The 18,502-nt window shown below is 51.4% G+C and overlaps 3 protein-coding genes across 9 annotated transcripts in view; 2 read left to right on the plus strand and 1 right to left on the minus strand.

Annotated features, from left to right (window-relative positions):
• CUNH11orf80 (chromosome unknown C11orf80 homolog) overlaps positions 1–7,873 on the plus strand; it is a 63,529-nt gene extending 55,656 nt beyond the window's left edge. Inside the window, 3 exon segments of the mRNA XM_005064053.4 lie at positions 1,730–1,828; positions 6,366–6,444; positions 7,411–7,873. Coding sequence (XP_005064110.1) covers positions 1,730–1,828; positions 6,366–6,444; positions 7,411–7,760 — 528 coding nt within the window. The 3' untranslated portion in view covers positions 7,761–7,873.
• A 73-nt stretch (positions 7,874–7,946) lies between these two features.
• On the plus strand, positions 7,947–10,944 carry Rce1 (Ras converting CAAX endopeptidase 1). Of its 6 annotated transcripts, none has more exons than XM_040750105.1 (8): positions 7,950–8,169; positions 8,306–8,408; positions 8,504–8,587; positions 8,829–8,907; positions 9,420–9,587; positions 9,705–9,776; positions 9,949–10,024; positions 10,285–10,944. In XM_040750105.1, the coding sequence occupies exons 1-8, from the start codon at positions 7,985–7,987 to the stop codon at positions 10,643–10,645; spliced, it is 1,128 nt and encodes a 375-aa protein (XP_040606039.1). In that variant the 5' UTR covers positions 7,950–7,984; the 3' UTR covers positions 10,646–10,944. The 6 variants fall into 6 exon arrangements, with proteins under 6 accessions (XP_021082636.1, XP_040606027.1, XP_040606039.1 ...); XM_005064054.4 differs by having other exon boundaries at positions 7,951–8,169; positions 9,962–10,024; XM_021226980.2 differs by having other exon boundaries at positions 8,137–8,169; positions 8,508–8,587; positions 9,962–10,024.
• A 1,169-nt stretch (positions 10,945–12,113) lies between these two features.
• The window catches only part of Pc (pyruvate carboxylase), a 91,790-nt gene continuing 85,401 nt past the window's right edge, over positions 12,114–18,502 (minus strand). For both annotated transcript variants that reach the window (XM_013113752.3, XM_005064058.4), the window contains 11 exons: positions 16,371–16,515; positions 16,038–16,127; positions 15,738–15,959; positions 15,234–15,390; positions 14,574–14,814; positions 14,220–14,469; positions 13,792–14,036; positions 13,527–13,706; positions 13,203–13,451; positions 12,830–12,970; positions 12,114–12,750 (listed from right to left, as the gene is read on the minus strand). In XM_013113752.3, the coding sequence (XP_012969206.1) occupies positions 12,502–12,750; positions 12,830–12,970; positions 13,203–13,451; positions 13,527–13,706; positions 13,792–14,036; positions 14,220–14,469; positions 14,574–14,814; positions 15,234–15,390; positions 15,738–15,959; positions 16,038–16,127; positions 16,371–16,515 (2,169 nt within the window). In that variant the 3' untranslated portion in view covers positions 12,114–12,501. The remainder of the gene's footprint in view (positions 12,751–12,829; positions 12,971–13,202; positions 13,452–13,526; positions 13,707–13,791; positions 14,037–14,219; positions 14,470–14,573; positions 14,815–15,233; positions 15,391–15,737; positions 15,960–16,037; positions 16,128–16,370; positions 16,516–18,502) is intronic.

Raw genomic sequence — 18,502 nt, forward strand, 5'->3', positions numbered from 1 at the left:
TGGTTATGGTGTCTTATTGCAGAAATAGAAACTAAGACACAGAGCAATGAATGTGTGTGTGCATGCCAGCAGTCTGCTGTCTTCTCCGTTTTATACAGTTCATGATCTGCTGGGGGAACCAACAATTCCGCCACAATCAAGAAGGGTCTTCCCACACCAGCTAATGTAATCAGAATGATCACTGGTGTGTCCAGAGGCCTTGCATTCAGGTGATTCTAAATCTTGTCAAGGTGACAATTAACATTAACCATCACCATCACATACCTGAAACTGTAAGAAATTTATAGCATTTATCTTAGTTTACAAAATGTGCTGTAGTGGCTGAAGAAACTGAGACTGAAAGAATATTACACTTGGTGGTTCTCAGTAGGTGTTATTCTCCTTTCTCCTTTGGCATTGTATGGTGACAGATGGTATCGGCAGCAGATCACAGGCTCCCCATTTGTTGCTGCTGCCTTTTTCCTCCGAGACAAGCTTTGGCTGCTCGGGAACTCTGTGTAGATGAGGCTGATCTTGAACTCACACAGCTCTACCTGCCTTTGCTTTCCATACTTGGCTGTTCCTTCATTCTTATGTGCTTTTTCCCATAAAAGTAATATAACACATAGAAAAACTTAAATACTAATTTCTATCACTATAATTTTAATTTTTACACATCTCATATTGTTTAGTTAAAACCAAAGAACTGTATTTTTGTATATAAAATGGCATTTTACCAATTTCAACAAGGTCAGAATTTGATAGCGTACTTTATTACTTAAATAACCCAGCCTTCTAGTGTTGGCTATTTAAGTTAACATTTATTGCTGTATATAAGCAGTGCTTCAGTTAATACTTCATGTGGTATCTTGTTTAATCTAAAATTGCTTCCTAGACTAAAGTGCTTCCAACTAGTGACACAAAGACTAATGCCTTTATAAGCAAGTGCTTCTAAGTCATGGCTTCACCTCTGGGCATGGGGATGATGGACTAAGAAGTAGTGGCCCTGGCTTTTGTACTACCTGATCTTGAGAGGATCACTTCTTTCTGAATTTCAATTTCTCATCTGCAAATTAATGTGTCAGGGGCTGGAGAAATGGCTCAGCTGTTCTTCCAGAGAACCCAAGTTTAGTTTCAAGTTTCCCACATCAGATGGCTTACAACCAGCCCCAGGGTATTCGACGCCTCTTCTAGCCTCTGCAGACCCTGCACACACATGGCTTACAAACATGCAAGCACACACATAAAGATGCATCTTTTTTTAAGTTAGTGTATGGTTTCAGGTGACTCCTCATGTTCTTTACCTCTGATACCCACAGACCTGTATCAAAGCGTCAAAGGCGGGTCCATGGGCCTGATACAGACTGCCTTCTCTGGCTGTCTCTCCAGAGGCTTGTCTGAGAAAGACTTCCTACCTGTTCCTCAGCCTTGCTGAGGAATTCCACAGCCTTTCTCACTCATCTTATGGAAGGGGGTCTTTTTACAATCCAGTCATAGACAGAGGGATTCCTGAAATATTTATCTGCTGTAAACAAAGACCTCGGTTGAATGATCTTGCTTAGGTGGGAAGACATACCGAGTATCTCAGGCCCTGCTGGGCCCTCTGTGGCCCCTTAGAGACAGAGCTGTCATGCAGCGCAGTGTTCATGTCTACACTACGTACAGCCTCTGGTCCTCCGCAGACTCTGCAGTGCTTCCCCTCTGGCCTCCAGCAGTGAGCTCAGCACTTTGTGTTTCTCATGAATTTCAGGCAGCTGACACACAGGAATTTGGGACCAAACTACACAAAATGTTTTATGATACCCTTCAGCACCGACTTCTACACCACTGCTCGTGTGACACAGAACAGGTAAGTATAGTGATAATACTCGGTATTTTAGGGGACATCTCCTGTTTGGATGTGGGACCCTTAACTCAGGGTGGATGAGTACAAATGCTTCGGATCATGTGGCCAGCCTTTCAACAAAGATGCCTTTTCCCAGAGAAAATCACAGAACCAAGCACTCTGCAGAAGCCCAGAGAGCATGGCAGGGCACTGAGATCCATTTCTACCACTGAGTCATTGCTGGCATTGTTAGAGACACCATTTAACCTTTCCATACCCTATGGAAGAAATTGTATTTCTAGTTAAAAAATAGCCATGGAGGTGGTGGTGCATGCTTTTGGTCCCAGCACTTGGAAGGCAGAGACAGGTGGATCTCAATGAGTTTGAGGCCAGCCTGGTCTACAGAGTGAGTTCCAGGACAGCCAGATCTGTTACACAGAGAATCCCTGTCTCAAAACAAAAGAAAACAAAACAAACAAACAAGTCGTGGGCTCCAGAAAATATTTGAAGAGATCTAGTGAATACGCACTTAATAAAAGTGCCCATACAATATATATATATAAGCTGCAAATAAATACATAAACTCATCATTAGAAGTATAAAAATTCAAATAAAAACAGGTATTAGGAATATCATGGGCATGGTGACATTTGTCTGTAGCCTCAGTTCTGGCAGCTGAGATAGGAGGATCATTTAGCTAGGCCCAACCTGGGCAACAGAGTGAAACCCTATCTCAAAAACAGGAAGAGGCAGACAAATCCTTTGGAAGGCAATTTGGCAGTTTCTGTAGAAATTATACATATACCTATCTGCCCTAGTTACCCACCATGCCACACAGAATCCAGTGCGTCCATGTTCACAGTACCTGTTTGTTGGAACCCCAAGCCGGGAACAATCTTGTGTCTAGAGTTTGTGACTAAGCAGCTTGGTGTATATCCATATGGTGGAGTACTGCTCAACCATAAAGGGAGAACTATTGACTCGTGCATGTGATCCCTAGGAGCTGCAGTTGTATGTGGTTGTGAGATACTGAAAACCAAATTCCTGCCCTCTCCAAGAGAACAAGAGCTCTTAACTGCTGCACCATCTCTCCAGCAACTCAAACTGTATCTTATTCACTCCCTCGAGTGATTTTTAATAGGCTTCCTGAAAGAACAGGACCTTCAAACATGCCCTCTGCATTTGTTTCCCCTTTGTGCCCTGGTCTACCTCATTGGATAGGGAAGGTAGGTGCTCAGCGTGGAAGGATCTTGGGATTTCTTGGGTTCCGCCCCTTCTCTGCGGTGGGGCGGGACAAAGACTGCCCCCTTCACTGCTTTCCTTGCACTTGTCTGGGGCTCTCAGCTGGCTCACTGCAAAAACCTCACTGGTTTTCACCACGCTGGAGAGCTGATGGCTTCACCTCAAGCATGTAAAGCTCATAACTACTGTATTTGTTTCCAAGAGGTGCTCTAAGACATTACCAGAAACTTACGACTTAAAAACATCATTTATTCTGTTCTGGGAGCCAGACGTCCAAAGTCAAGGTGTGAGCAGGGCTGTGCTTCCTTCAGAGACACTAAGAGAGAATCCATCTGTCTCTCTGGTTTCCTAGTTTGTGGCTTATGTAACTCCAGTTTCTGCCTCCATTTTCATCTATCCTTTCCCTACCCAACTGTTTCTTTAGTTTTAGGAGGGTTTGCCCTGAATCCAGCATGCAGTCCTATCTTTGAATCCTTAATTATATCTGCCGAGACCATTTTTTCTGAATAATCTCACATTCACAGGCGCTGCTGTTAGAATATAAATGCGTGGGGAAGGGTATAGCCCAGCTCAACTACAACCAGGCACATCTTGAGAGTACAGCATGAGTCACCATTAGGACCTGGGAAGACCCCTCAGAGTCCAGGAGTGCCTCTGCTTCTGAAGATCTTCTGCGCAGACCTCTCTGAAATCCCAGTGAGATCTGAAAGACTCTCCCTGGTCTCTTGACCACTGGAGCCTGTGGCTCTAGTGATGGCTAGTGGTCGCAGGGCCATCCATAGTGAATTCAGGGATCATGAAGAAAAAGCATTTACAGAATACCTAATGTGTATTTCCACTCCAGTCTCACAAGGATGTTCTTAGTTGTCCATCTTAGAGATAAGGTAACTGTAAGACTTAAAAGCTGCTCGTCCTACAGCTAGGAGCTGACAGGGCTTCAAAGCCTGGTCACACTGTGCATTGTAGACGAGGCAAGCCCAAGGAAGAGGCGTGCGCACAGATCCTCGGTCTCCCCTCTAGTACTAGCCACGCTGTGATCGCTCATTCGTGGTACAACAGTGGCACCCAGTGGCTTCAGCTGTAAGCTACATGATCAAGATGTTAGGACAATCACTCTGTTTTCATGTTAACTAGCCAACTCACCTAATATAGAATCAACCCATCTATAGTTTAAGGAGAAATGGGCAGTTCTCTAAAGAAGGGTTTCATTTGCAGGGTGCAAACTAGAATTGAATGCTCCAAGGAGCTGTATTTTGAGGACTGGGATGGCTCTCTCGGCATCCAGATATTGATGGGGTTGCAAGGCCCTCATAGTGCTACCCATCTCAGTGGGTCATCCCTCAGTACGACCAGTTTCTAAAAGGAGAAAGACATGTCTGTTATACAAGACTTCCCAGGCTAGAGTAAAACTGAAACTGCACTGTTTCTTGGGGTTTATCTTCACCCTTTGTGTGTTCCTGGAAATGTAATTACACAACTTAGGACTTGTATTAATAAGCAACATAGGCCAGGTATAGAGGCACACCCCTTTAAGGATGTGTGCATCTGAGGATTTTGGTATATTGGGAGATATTATGGAACCCATCTGCAGAAATGATAAGCAATGACTAACTGTATAGCTTCTATAATATAAAGTTTTAATGAGGATGCCAGGTATGGTAATGCATGCCTTTTACCCTAGCACTTGGGAGACAGAGGCCAGCCTGGCCTACATAGTGAGTTCCACGACAGCCAGACCTATATGGTGAAACTGTTTCAAGGGGGCAGGGAGGGAGAGAAAGAAAAAGCAGTGTATTATAGAATGTATTTCATTGTGCAGCCGGGCAGTGGTGGCGCACGCCTTAAATCCCAGCACTCGGGAGGCAGAGACAGGCGGATCTCTGTGAGTTCGAGGCTAGGCTGGACCCACAGCCTCCAAAATAATACAGAGAAACCCTGTATCGTAAAAAAAAAAACCAAAAAAAAATGTATTTCATTGTACTGTAATTCTTACATAAGATTTACCTTTTTTGTTGTTTTGTGAGACCCTGGCTATACTGGAACTCACTCTGTAGACCAGGCTGGCCTCAGAACTCACAGGGATCTATCTGCTTTTGTCTCCTGAGCTGCCACCACCGTCCAGCTAAGATTTATCATTCTAAGATATGCAACTTTAAAGGTGCTTTTAAGGATATTCACGACATTGTCCCCTCCCACCAAACTGGAGAACCCATCACACTGAAAACAAGCCCTGTACACGCTGAGTTGCACTGAGCCCCAGCTTCCCTCTCTTAAACCTCAGCCCACTTTCTCCTAATCTTGTTTTACTTTTCACTTCCCCATGGTGTTCTTTGAAGAAGAGATTGTAGGTGGGACTTTTGCTGTTGCTTTTGAGGCAGGGCCTCACTGTGTATGAGACCTTTATATATGGCCTTAGTCTTCTTATGTAGCTGAGAATGATCTTGAACTCATTCTGCCTCCATCTCCTGTGTGCTGCGTTTACGTGAGAGTGCTAGGGGTTGTACCTGCAGCTTTCATGTACTTTTCTGAGCTATGCAAGTAGTCATTTTTATCTTTTTTAAAGATTTCTTTTTAATTATGTACACATATACATACATATACAGATGATCAGGCAGACATTCAAGGTCAGCCCTGAGAAATACGAGACCCTGTTCCTCCCCCCCAAAAATATTTATTTTAAATAGACATGGCTAGGCATTGTGATGCATGCCTTTAATCCCAGCACTCAGGAGGCAAAGGCAGGAGGATCTCTGTGAGTTTGAGCCTACCAAGGTCTGCCTATCAAGTTCCAGACAGCCAGCACTACATAAAGAGGGGCTGGAGAAATGGCTGTGTTTGAGAGGGACCATGCTGCTCTTGCAGTAGACCCAAGTTTGGGTCCCAGCACTCACATCAGGCATCGCACAAACACGTTAACTGCAATTCCAGAGGACCTGACACCCTCTCCTGGCCTCCTACACACGTAATTCACATAGGTACTCACAAATATATGTAAAAATAAATCTTGAGTAGAAAGATGGACACAAGCACATAAAGTGATGAACAGTACCATAGTTCAAAGCCTGAGGTGAGGCAGGCTGTCGGCAAGTGTCTGGAGTTCAGGGAACAGATATGCTGGGAACGGCTAGAGTATGAGCTGCACGAGGGTCCACAGAAGGAGGACGCTTTGAGTTTGGGGGCCAAGTCGAGACTGAGGAGCTGGGAGGAGGAGGAGTTCAGGTTAACAGCATCCCTATAAATCAGTTAAGCCTCCAGGCATACAGGTCTCACTAAGGCTCACTTAGGCCTCTGCAAAACTCACTTGGAATTTCTGTTAAAGCACCCGATTCCAGAGAAAAGGCATTCTACCCAGAGCACAGAAAACTGGCATGAGAATATCGGCCCGGAGTCCCTTGTAGGTAAGGTTCCAGGTTTATGGGTAGGCCCTGGGCTCAAAGCCGAGAAGTAAAAATGATCTATCCAGCTGCACCTGGGCTATGCTGCCACCTGCTGGGATTGGTGGCTCTCACAGGTCTGTGGGTCTTAAGAAACAGCAGCATTAGTTCCTACTTTAAAACTACTTTTGAGGACTAGAAATCTGTGTATTGTACTTATTAGCGTGTGCATTAACTTTTCTAAGGAAAAGTGCATTTGTTGGCTGACATCCCCAGGGACCTGCTGAAGAGAAATGTGCTAAGGCAAAGACGCTGTAAATTTGCACCTAAGGGGTGGGGGTGGGGTGGGGTGGGGGGGTGTGCAGCTCAGTGGCAGAGTGTTTATTGTTAAGACCCTGAGTTTTATTCTCCTCCCTTTTTGTTATTCCACAAGGGAACCTGCTCCGGATAGGCTAACAGTAGTTCTCAACCTTCCTAATGTTGCAATGCAACCCTCATGTTGTGGTGACCCCCCCCCCCACCGTAAGATTATTTTCGCTGCTACTCCATAACCGTAATTTTGCTATTGTTATGCATCAATTAAATATCTGATATGCAATCCCTGTAACAGGGCTTCAACCCAAAGGGGTCGCGACCCACAAGTTGAGAATCACTGGGCTAAAGCATGTTGACTCTTATCTGTAATCCCAGATTTGGGAGATAGAAGCAGAATGATCAGTTTAAGGCCAGCCTTGCATGAGAACCTGTTTAAGTATAAAAAAAAAAAAAAGAAAAGAAAAAGAAAAAAAGATGCCTCCGTAGTAACTGCGTAAACACCAGAGAGACTGAAATGTTTTCTGCCCAAAGCAATAGGAGCTTGGAACGCTACGGAAGAGTGGGAGAGTTCATTTAGAATATTCCCTCGCCCAGTCCCCCCCCCCCCCCGCCTCAAGACTCTAGCGCTAGCACAAGAATGCGGGAGCAAGATGAAATGAACTTGTCTTCTCTTAGAGACCAGCGGGCGAGCAGAAAACAAGGGGCTCAAGAGAAGAAGCCCCAGCCAGGGCAGAGAAGAATCGCAAGCTCTGTGCCCCGTCAAGGCCCTGAGCCCTCCAGAGTCCGCCACACGCCACCACGAGCCCACCGTGGCCTCCCCCAATGCCGGAGGATCACAGGCCCAAGCAGCCCACGGCGGGGCCCCGGCGCCTAACGCAGCGAGCCCTGCGGGCGGCCTGGAGGTACCGTGGCGGCCGCAGGACGGGTGCGGGCCTGGGCTGCTGCCGCTGGGTCCTCACCACTGTCTCCTCTACTCCCGCAGGACTTGTGGCTGCAAGAGGTCTCCAATCTGTCCGAGTGGCTGAGTCCGGGACACAGGTCCTAAGCGTCCACTACTGAGAAATCCCAGCGGGCAAAGAAGCCCGGGACATGTGTGTCACGCTTTCTAGGGTTCAATAAAGCTGCTCCAAGCACAGCATATCGGCTACAGTGCAAGGGGAGGGGCGCCCCGGTGGAGCCGGCCGCTCGCGCCGTCGCCTGACGTCATCCACGCAGCACGTCACTGCTGCGCGCCGCGGGTCCGGGCGTGATGGCGGCGCTGGGCGGGGACGGACTGCGTCTACTGTCGGTGTCGCGGCCGGAGCGGCAGCCCGAGTCAGCCGCGCTGAGCGGCCCGGGCCCGGGGCTGTGCTGCTGGGTGTCCGTGTTCTCCTGCTTCAGTCTCGCCTGCTCCTACGTGGGCAGCCTCTACGTGTGGAAGAGCGAGCTGCCCAGGTGCGGGGGCTGCGCGCGCGGCCGGAATCCGCGCCCCCGCGAGGCGGGGCTGCGGGCGGAGCTCGGCCGGACGGGGGTGGGGCCGCATTGGCAAGTGGCTGCTACAGGCCCCCTCAACTTACTGTTCCCTTCCTAGGGACCACCCTGCTGTCATCAAGCGGCGCTTCACCAGTGTCCTGGTGGTCTCCAGCCTGTCCCCTCTTTGCGTGCTGCTCTGGAGGGAACTCACTGGCATCCAGGTGCGAAGGAGGCGGGGCACAGGGTAACCAGGGAAAGAATCCAAGGGTTTTTTGTGGGAGGGAACATCACTGATGCCCCCTTTCCTGTGGCTCAGCCAGGCACATCACTGCTCACCCTGATGGGCTTCAGGCTGGAGGGCATTTTCCCAGCAGCTCTGCTGCCCCTGCTGCTAACTATGGTGAGTCCTGCTTCATTTTTCCTGCCCCGTTGCCACTAGTAATGAAATGCCCTGAGTCCAGCCAGCATTTGGCAGATGACAGACAGGAATTATGATGTGACCCTTGAGCCCCCTGGTGTGCATGGTTGGGAAATCCTAGAACTTGTGAAACCCGAGGTCTGATACTGACCAAGGGCCCTGGTGTGAGCAAGGTCATTGGATTTTGGTGAGTCTTTCATTTGATCTGTTTTTCTGCCCCCAGATCCTATTCCTGGGTCCACTGATGCAGCTCTCTATGGATTGCCCGTGTGACCTGACAGATGGGCTGAAGGTTGTCCTGGGTGAGTCTTCAAGACTGAGGAAAAGGTAGGCACAGGCAGTCCAGGACACTGGGGAAAGGAGTCAGTGAGATGTGATCTGGACTGAAGAGGTGAGATGTCACCTTTCTGGGTGTGGTTTTTCATCAATAAAATGGATCGAATTGCTGGGTACCTTGTAATTTATGATAATCAAGAAGGCCTTTCAGGACCCAAAACAGTACTTGATACGGGTCAGACAGCACCTTCCCTTGCTCTTCTGTTCTCTGGCTTCCCCAAATACTGGCCTTGATTAAATTTTGGTATCAGAATTTTCCTTGACTCCCTCATCTACTGTTGCCTTCCCTTCCTGTTGTCAGTTGTACCTCAAGACATTGAAATTAGGTCTTAGAAGGTTTGTTCCCTTCCCCGTTCTGATTCTCAGGATTCCTGACCTAAGTTTGGCCAGAATAAATCTGTGGGAGAGGCCCCTGGAGGGGAATGAGTCTTTTTTTAGTAACTAGGCACTCATTACTGACCCTGAATGTTTACCCTAGCCCCTCGTTCTTGGGCCCGCTGCCTCACAGACATGCGCTGGCTACGAAACCAAGTTATTGCACCCTTGACAGAGGAGTTGGTGTTCCGGGCTTGTATGCTGCCCATGTTAGCGCCATGCACAGGGCTGGGCCCTGCTGTGTTCACCTGCCCACTCTTTTTTGGAGTTGGTGAGTCTAACTGGTCCAGCAAAGATGTTCCAGCATGAGGGCTAAAAATGGGGCTTGGGGTGAGGGAAGAGCTAGGTATCAGACCAGAGGGATGTGATGTTCTCACCTTCCTCCTAGCCCACTTTCATCACATTATTGAGCAGCTACGCTTCCGCCAGAGCAGTGTGGGAAGCATCTTCTTGTCTGCAGGTGAGCCTGGGGAACTTTCCCAGCATAGTCGGGGGCTGGGGTGTTACAGTATAAAGGACTGGAAATACAGGGCTATAAATATTGCATGGGGACCACTGATCTTGAGAGGTAGGGTACAGAGAACAGCCATAGATGGTGGGTAGGGTGGGCATGCAGGTGTGGTCACTCAAAGCCTCCATCTCCAGCGTTCCAGTTCTCCTACACCGCTGTCTTTGGCGCTTACACGGCTTTCCTTTTCATCCGCACAGGTTGGTCCTCAGTTTTTATTGCATTCCCAGGGGCCCACGCATATGGGTGGGACAAGGGGAATACTATGATGTGTCAAAGTTTCTTCTACCCCATTCCTTGAGGCAGACTTAAGCTGGGGCTCTCAGCTTTTTAAAGCCTGAAATGTGGGAGTAGAGGGCCTGACGTGGGGCACATGAACGGGTGGGTTTAGGGTCACTAACTCTGAAAGGGCCAGAAGTGGTGGGGCTGCTTCATACGTTGGGCCATCTCCCCTCTCCAGGACACCTGATTGGGCCGGTTCTCTGTCACTCGTTCTGCAACTACATGGGCTTCCCTGCCGTGTGTGCAGCCCTGGAGCATCCACAGAAGTGGCCGCTGCTGGCAGGCTATGCTCTTGGTGTGGGACTCTTCCTGCTGCTGCTTCAACCCCTGACGGACCCCAAGCTCTACGGCAGCTTGCCCCTTTGTGTGCTTTTGGAACGAACAGGGGCCTCAGAGACCCTACTGTGCTCCTGACCGTCCCTCATGTGCATACTCCAGTGAACTCTGACGGGCTCTGCAGTCCCTCCTCATCACGGAATACTGCAAGGGAGGGACTGGCTGGGGTCCCCGAGATCTCAGGAATTTTTGTAGGGGATTGAAGCCAGAGCTAGTTGAACCCCAGGGACCAAGAGAAAGGAGCAGATATCCAAAGGGTGCAGCCTCTCTCAAAGAGCAGTTGAGGAGCAGCTGGACGTGAGGGGACAAGGACAAGCTAGGAGCTGTGCACTCCCTCTTTGGACTGCTGCTTCTCTTAGCGCCTTTGCTCTCCCCCCCCCAAACAAAGCTGCTCAGTGGGTTTATTTATAAAACCCCCTCCTCCCAACTTCCCAGGGTTTTCTCATTGTCTTTTTGCATCAAGACTTTGTATTGGGACATTAAAGAGATTTAACTTGGGTAACACGGTCTTGAACCTTTGGGAATCTGTGTACCTGGCCCTAGGTGAGGACCCAAGCCACATTTGGGAATATGTACCCTCCCTCCCTTGGCTACCTTGAACCTGCTGGTGTGGGCAGGTGAGCCTGGCAAGCAGGTCAGGTTCTAAGAGCAGAGGATGGGTGGGGCCTTTAGCTGCCAAGGCTGTGGTTTACTCTTTCCTGAGCACGTGGCTGAGTTACAGGTGGAAACCCATTTCATCATGGGGCCTGTGAGCTGGGAGCGTGGCCCCAGAGCCTTACTCCATACAAGGGTGTAGGTCTAGAGCACAAGAGGACCCTTCTCCGTCTCACAGCAGTAGAGGCTTCTGGGTCTACCTGGACAGCTGCCCCTCTGCCTCACCCAGGACAAAGGTCACAGCCCTGAGAGTGGCAAGGACTCTGCCAAGCAACACAACATCTCAAGGTTCCTTGGGACCCACAGTCTTCTACCTGCTCACTGTCCTCTACAATGGTTCTTGTTTCCCCAGCTAGCCCTTTTTCCTTTTTTTAAATTTGTGAATATACTTTTAAGTCTCCCTTGTTCAAGGTTGTTCTGAAACCTGTTCCCAGAAGCTGGTGATTGAGGAGAGAATGGACATGTATGTAGTCATTCCCCAGTGACTCCCCCACCCCCAAGGTTGGCTGTGACATAGCCACACTCACACACCTGCCTCCCTGCTGAGCTCTTCTCTTCTCCAGCCTATGTAGATGCTGGTGCTCACGAGGTAAGGGGGTATAGTACACTTAGAACTTGGGGTCCAGAAAGGATGCAGCTTAGGCTTACTGACTTGTCCTTCCCCAAAGTCAAGTGCCAGGAGCCTGAGAACACTGGGCAGACAGGCTATAGGGATCTACTTTCCTGAGATCCAGGAAGGTTTTTCCCCCCTCGAGACAGGGTTTCTCTGTATTGTTTTGGAGGCTGTCCTAGAACTCACTCTGTAGACCAGGCTGGCCTCGAACTCACAGAGATCCGACTGCCTCTGCCTCCCGAGTGCTGGGATTAAAGGCGTGCGCCACCAATGCCCAGCTCAGGAAGTTTTTGTAAGTAAAACATTTGACCAGGATCTCATGGGAATTTGAAAGAACCCTGGGCTCACACTGCCCCGGGCTGAGGACAGCACTAGGGATAGGATAGACTATATATGACCCAGTATGGAGGGCAAGGGAAGGCCACTTTTATTGAGCAAATTTCCCAGGACCAGCGAATTAGGTCTTCCCGCTACCCCCAGAGGTAGAACCCCTAAACCACCTCCCCCAGGTCCCAAGGTCACCTGCTGGACACCTGAAGTCTCCCATAAGGAGCAGACCCTTATTTGGCAAGAGATGAGTATGTGAGCAACTGCCTGCCAGTACGGAAGGACAGATGGGCTGAAGGGAATGGACCACTGCAGGTAGTGTGTGTGTGTGTTGTCCCATGGGACAGGACCTCAAGGCCTGGCCATCCTCTCTCAGGTACTGGCTGGCCTGGGCCTGCCCTGGCTGCACAGCTTCTGTTGGGGGGTTTGGGGTAGGGTTGGCCAGGCTGCCAGTATGAAGCAAGATCACTCGATCTCTAGGATGAGGTCATCACCTTCCAGTGTCATGTCCTTGGTCACGTGAACCTTGCGGATAGTGCCTTCCATGGGTGAGGTCACCACAGTCTCCATCTTCATGGCACTGAGAACACAGAGGGGCTGGCCCTTAACCACCTTGGCTCCTGCTGCCACCTTGATGTCTATGACCTTCCCAGGCATAGGGGCCCCGATTTGGCCCTTCACATCCTTCAGAGCCTTGGGATGGAAGTGCATCTCCTGCAGACATGACAAAGGTGACATGAGACAGCAGGTCAGGCCCATCCCTACCACTTGGCTGGCCCTGAGGACACTGTACCTTCATTGCCTGGGTGTCCTTAACCAGAATGGACCGAAGCTGCCCATTGAGTTCAAAGAAAACCTGCCTCTGGCCAGCCCGGTTCAGGTCGCTCACTGCTAGGGCTTTGATGTGCAGAGTCTTGCCCCGTTCCAGTTCCACCTGCAGAAAAGGTAGGAGACCAGATCGGGGGAAAGTCAGGAGAACAGGCCCTGGGTCCTGACTCAGAAGTTACACAGCCTGGAGTAGTTCATGTGGAGAGGCCTAGCCTCTGGTCACACAAGGACCCCTTCTGCTCTAAGTTCACAAAGCTGTGGGAACCAAGTTTGGGGCTGTCTGGCAGGGTTGCTGTAGTCCTTGGGGCTGAGTGTGGACAAACCCAAGGACCACTGACCTCAAACTCCTCTGCAATTTTGGGTCCTTGAAGAAAGAGGCGGGTATTGAGGCTGTCCAGCGGGCCGAAGGTGGCTGTGAAGTCTTTGAATTGGGCAAAGACATCAGGGTACATGGCTGCAGAGAGGACATCCTCTGGGGTCACCTCCTCCCCATGGCGCTCAATCAGGTCCTTCTCCAGCTCCTGCAGGTTCAGAGGAGGAAGGGAGGCTCCAGGCCTCCCCTCTACTCTCGGCAGGTCCTTTAGCACCTGAGGAGCAAAGCAGAGGTCATGCCAGGTTCTTGTGCTCAGTCCCTGTCTCAAATCACAAGGCACCTTCCCTACCTTAGAGCGAAAGGGCTCAGGGAAACCCCCATGAGGAATACCAATGTAGCCCTGCAGGAACTCCACCACAGAGCGGGGAAAGGACAGCTCTTCTGCCTGAGCTTCAGCCTCTGCTCGGCTTAACCCGTTCTGCACCATGAACTGGGCCAGGTCCCCCACAATCTTGGAGGATGGTGTCACCTGAAGAGAAAGGTCTCTGGTAGTAAGAATGCTAGGCAGAGGCTGGAGAATAGTGTGCAGGGTCATTAGATAAGGGCTTGCTCACCTTGATGAGGTCCCCCAGCATCTGGTTAGCCTCCACATAGGCCTTCTTGACCTCTTTGAACTTGGAGCCGAGCCCCATGCTGTGTGCCTGGAAGTGTAGGTTGGTGTACTGGCCCCCTGGGATCTCATTCTCATACACATCTGAGTTGCCAGACTTCATGGTAGCCGTGCAATCAAAGGCCGCGTACAGTCCCCGAGCCCCTTCCCAGTATTCACTGTAGTCAAACACACGCTCCAGGGGTACCCCTGCAGGGAAGCCAGAGTCAGGAGAGCTTGGCAGGGGCTCCTTCCAGGACTTAGGGCTAGCCCAGATCCCATCTCAAACTTGGGTGGGAGCAGAGTGAGGCATCTAGATTCTATGTGTCCCAGACTCTACTGGGATTATTTGCAACCACAGCTTTGAGAGGGGCACGGGCCACTCCATCCTACCTGTGTCCAGAGGAGTCCCTTTGGTACAAGCCACCAGGGCCCCCATGCTGGGCTGTGAAGTCATCCCAGACATGGAGTCCGCTGCCACATCCACAACATCAGCCCCAGCTTGTGCACAGGCCAGCATGGCTGCCACGCCTGCCCCTGATGTGTCATGGGTGTGGATGTGCAGCGGGAGGTCGGGGAAGCGGTCCCGGAGGGAGCTGACTAACATGGTGCAGGCTGCAGGTTTCAGTAGCCCCGCCATGTCCTAAAAAGCGAAGAAAATAGGGTGAGGAGGGACACAATGTGTTTCCGTGTTGCAAGTCGTGGTGGGTATGGTGGAAGGAAGAGACGGGCAAGAAGCCCGGGCACCTTAATGCATAGGATGTGGGTGCCAGCTCGCACCAGTTCTTCAGCTAAGCCCATGTAGTACTCCAGTGAGTACTTAGTGCGACTGGGGTCGGCCACATCACCGGTGTATGAGATGGCAGCCTCCACCACGCCCCCAGCATTGCCTGCTGCTTCCATGCCCAGCAGCATGTTTGGCAAGTAGTTGAGGGAGTCAAAGATTCGGAAGACGTCCATACCATTCTCCTTGGCCACCTCACAGAACCTGGTAGGTGAGAAAACAGGTAAATCCTACCTGCACTTTCTTCTCTAGCTCCTAGTTTCTAGGGAATGAAGTCTGGCCTGGCAGGGAAGTAGGGGCTTCAAAGTGCAAAAAAGGCCTTTTCCAGGTCAGCCTGGGCCAGAAGTGTGACAGTCACTGCCCAGCTTGACTGAGCCTGGAGTGTTAGTAAGACTCTTGGCAAAGGAGTAGTGGCTGAGGGGGAGAATCTGAGCAAAGCCCTAAGGACTGGGTTCCAACCCCAGTTGCATGTGGTGATTCCTGGGACAAGTCCTCTCCCTCAGTGTTTGCCGCCATGGAGACCCAGAAGCTCTGCCTCTGCAGTTTTGTGTTTAGTCCCCATAGAGCATCGTCAAAGACACTTGGAGCCCACTGCAGTGTGGTCCCAGCCAACCCAGGCTCACTTGAAGACCACATTGTCAGGGTAATTGGTGTAGCCCACGGCATTGGCACCCCGCAGCAGCATCTGGAACGGAATGTTGGGGATGAGTTCCCGGAGCTCCTGCAGCCGCCTCCAGGGGCACTCATATAAGAAGCGCATGGCAACATCAAATGTGGCTCCTGGACAAGGAGAGAGGCTGGTCACTCCATGTCACAAGGACCCTATATAATGCCCCACATAGCCTGCTCACTTCCAGGGTTCCTCATGTTTAGCCCCCACCAGCCTCTCCCTCCCCTGATCCTCAGGAAACTCAGGGTTTTTTGTGCCTCCTGCATGCTGTGATGAGCTCCTCCCTGCCCTCAAGCTACTCAGGACAGGGTCTGCATCCCAGCCCTGCTGCCTCAAGCCCAGTGCTATTCCAACAGAAGCGGGCTGTAGCTGGTTTTTGTCCCTAGTGTCTTGGGCCTTCTGGGTGGAGCATTCAATTCCTGCTAGCACTGCCCACATCCCAGCCTCCTCTGGCTACCTCCCCAGTTCTCGATGCTGAAGAGCCTGTTGAAGCTGTGGGCAACATAGGGCGCAATCTTTTTGAGGTCATGTGTGCGCACTCGAGTGGCCAGTAGTGACTGGTGGGCATCCCGGAAGGTTGTGTCCATCAGCAGCAATCCCTGGTGATTCCGCACAGCTCGGGCAAAGCCCTCTGGCCCCTCACGAAGGAGAATGTCTCTAAAGCCAGCTGGGGGTGGGCCTAGGGCAGACAAAACATCAATGCCTATCCTGCAGGTAGCATTATCCCCTCGAGTTGGTAAAACTGGATCTCGCCTACCTATAGGTACTGCAGGAACAACGGGGTCCACAGGGCTAGGACTGGCTTTGACAGGGATTGGCGTGGTAGGGCCATTTACCATGACATGTCCTGGGAAGGGAATGGACAATATGTCAGGCAAGCTAGGCAGAGTAAGTCAGTCAAGGACAGCTGTGTGAGCAGGTAGACTCTGGGATGGAAACTCTCCCCAGGACACCCAGGCCTCTTGGGTCCAGGCAATGGAAACATATCATGGGCCATGTTAGACAGAAAGGAGAGTACAGGACCTTAACAAGGACAGGATTACGGGGTGGGAGACAAGGAACAGTCAGGAGGGGAGAAGGGCGGGCAGACCAAGGTAATGCAGCAGCTTCTGGGCCCGGTTCTGTGCGGGCCGCAGCTGGAACAGCTCAGGATTCTCGTCAATGAACTGGGTGTCCACAGTGCCTGCTAGGAACTGCTGGTTGTTGAGCACGTTCTGCAGGAAGGGGATGTTGGTCTGCAAGAGAGTAAGAGAGACCACAAGTGCTACCCTGGAGCACTGAGGCTTCCCCCATCTCACCATCATTCTGGCAGTCCCTGAAGCGGCCAAGGGCTAGATACACACTCTCCATCTTTGCTCACCCCAGAACACACGCCAATGCCACCCCCTCTCGCTTGGGTCTACAAACTAAGATCTAACACCCCCCACACACACAGCCTAGAACCCAGCTCTGCCTCTCCTGTATCAGCACACACCCCCTGTAGCCTCCACCAGCCATGCTTCTTGAACCCACTATCGTGAGATCACCTCTGCCTAATTCCAACAGCACCCTCCACCATCTTACTAACTGCCCACCTTGCAGCCCTCCCTGACTTCCTCTTCCCCCTGCCCTTCCACTTCTCACATGCCTGTCCTCAGGGTACCCTGGTCTGCACCTGCTGCTCGGCCTCCATCTGCAGAGTCACGTGGAAAGTGGCCAGTAGCTCCACATCCCTCACAGAGCCCCGCAACCTATGCTCCCCAGCTATCTGGTAGAGGATGTCTTGCCTTCTACCTGGGCTCCCCACCTTCCTGTGTTACCCGGCATAGTGGGCCCCGTCCCATGACAAATCCTGGACTCTTAATCTCTTCTGCTCAGCCCACACCGTTCCCTAGCTGCCTCGACACTGCCACCTTTGCCCAGCAGTTTGGACAAGTGGGGTGCCTTGTCCATCAGCTTCTGGCAGGGAGTCATTGACCATTACAAAGCAGGACTTTTTACCAGTGCCTTGCACTGCTTGTCTCCTGCTTACCCATGCCCTAAAAAAATACAAAGCATCTGAAGAACTCAGGGCTGCAGTGAGTGAGACAGAGCCTCCCATCACCATATAGATCCCTTCCACTCGCTGCTACCCGATGAACCACCATTGTCTCTACTGGAAGCTCCATAGTGGTAGGAGCAGGGCCAGAAGCCACCTGGCTCCCAGCACAGGGCAACGCACAGCATATGCTAGAACACGTATGTGTTTGGAGTGAAGGAAACTCTTCAGGGGAAGCAAAATTATCTGGCACCAGCTCACATCACAGTTGACCAGACGAAGGATGCAAGTTCTGTAAAAGTAGAGGTGTACCAGCAAAGCAAGATCCAGGCAGCGGCTTCCAGCTGCCAGAACTTAACGCCCTCAGGCTGGGCGGCTTCTACTCCCTCAGGTGTGACTAGGACAGGCAATTAACAGCACTAGGTCTCCACTAGAAAACTGTTTTGTAGTTAACTTGCTCAAGGCTGCACAGAGCTGTACCAGGCAGGACTAGAATCCAGCCTCTGTCTCCCTGGATTCCTGCCACCCACCCGTTCCTGAGAATCAGGTATGGAGGGAGAAGAAAAGGCAGAAGGGGCCCAGGTACCCTAGAGGCAAAGAGATGCCCCAAAAGAAGCGACAACTGTCCATGCCAACTAGGTGAACCACTCCTGATGGTGGAGACAAACAAGAATCGCGATATCCATGCTGTTTCTGAGCCCCAAAAGAAGCGACAACTGTCCATGCCAACTAGGTGAACCACTCCTGATGGTGGAGACAAACAAGAATTGCGATATCCATGCTGTTTCTGAATCCAAGACGAGCTCTGAGGCCACCTCACATCTTAGACGGTTCAGGCCACACTTTCTAAGGGGCCCCGCGGGAGCGTGGGGCGGTGGGGGTGGGAGGAGGCGGAGCAGCGACACGGAGAGGACAGCTGACGCACAGCTTCAAACAGCGTGCTACCGCCAGCCTGCTGGGAAGCCGCGAAGCACAGACCAATCGGGCTGGAGGCGGAGGCCGGTTGGCTGGGGAGCGCCGAGCAGGGCGGGAGGGAGACCGAGCCGAGGAGGGAGGGGCGCGGTGGGGCGGGGCGCGACGCGGGTCCCGTGGCCGAGTCCTCAGGCCCCACCCGCGGAAGCCCTGCTGGGGGCGCCACCCGAGCCCCCCAGGGCCCGGGCCTGTGGGGGGATCCTTCACGTGACTCGGTGATGCAGAACGGTTGT

Source organism: Mesocricetus auratus, unplaced genomic scaffold (assembly GCF_017639785.1).
Source record: "Mesocricetus auratus isolate SY011 unplaced genomic scaffold, BCM_Maur_2.0 Super-Scaffold_4256, whole genome shotgun sequence".
In the NCBI taxonomy this organism is placed as follows: Eukaryota; Metazoa; Chordata; class Mammalia; order Rodentia; family Cricetidae; genus Mesocricetus; species Mesocricetus auratus.

What these genes read in the sequence shown, in the direction of transcription:
- Rce1 (XM_040750105.1), top strand. Translation starts at nt 7,985, where the DNA reads ATGGCGGCGCTGGGCGGGGACGGACTGCGTCTACTGTCGGTGTCGCGG. An exon ending in TGGAAGAGCGAGCTGCCCAG is followed by an intron (nt 8,170 to 8,305) that starts GTGCGGGGGCTG and finishes TTCCCTTCCTAG; the next exon opens with GGACCACCCTGCTGTCATCA. An exon ending in CCCACTCTTTTTTGGAGTTG is followed by an intron (nt 9,588 to 9,704) that starts GTGAGTCTAACT and finishes CCTTCCTCCTAG; the next exon opens with CCCACTTTCATCACATTATT.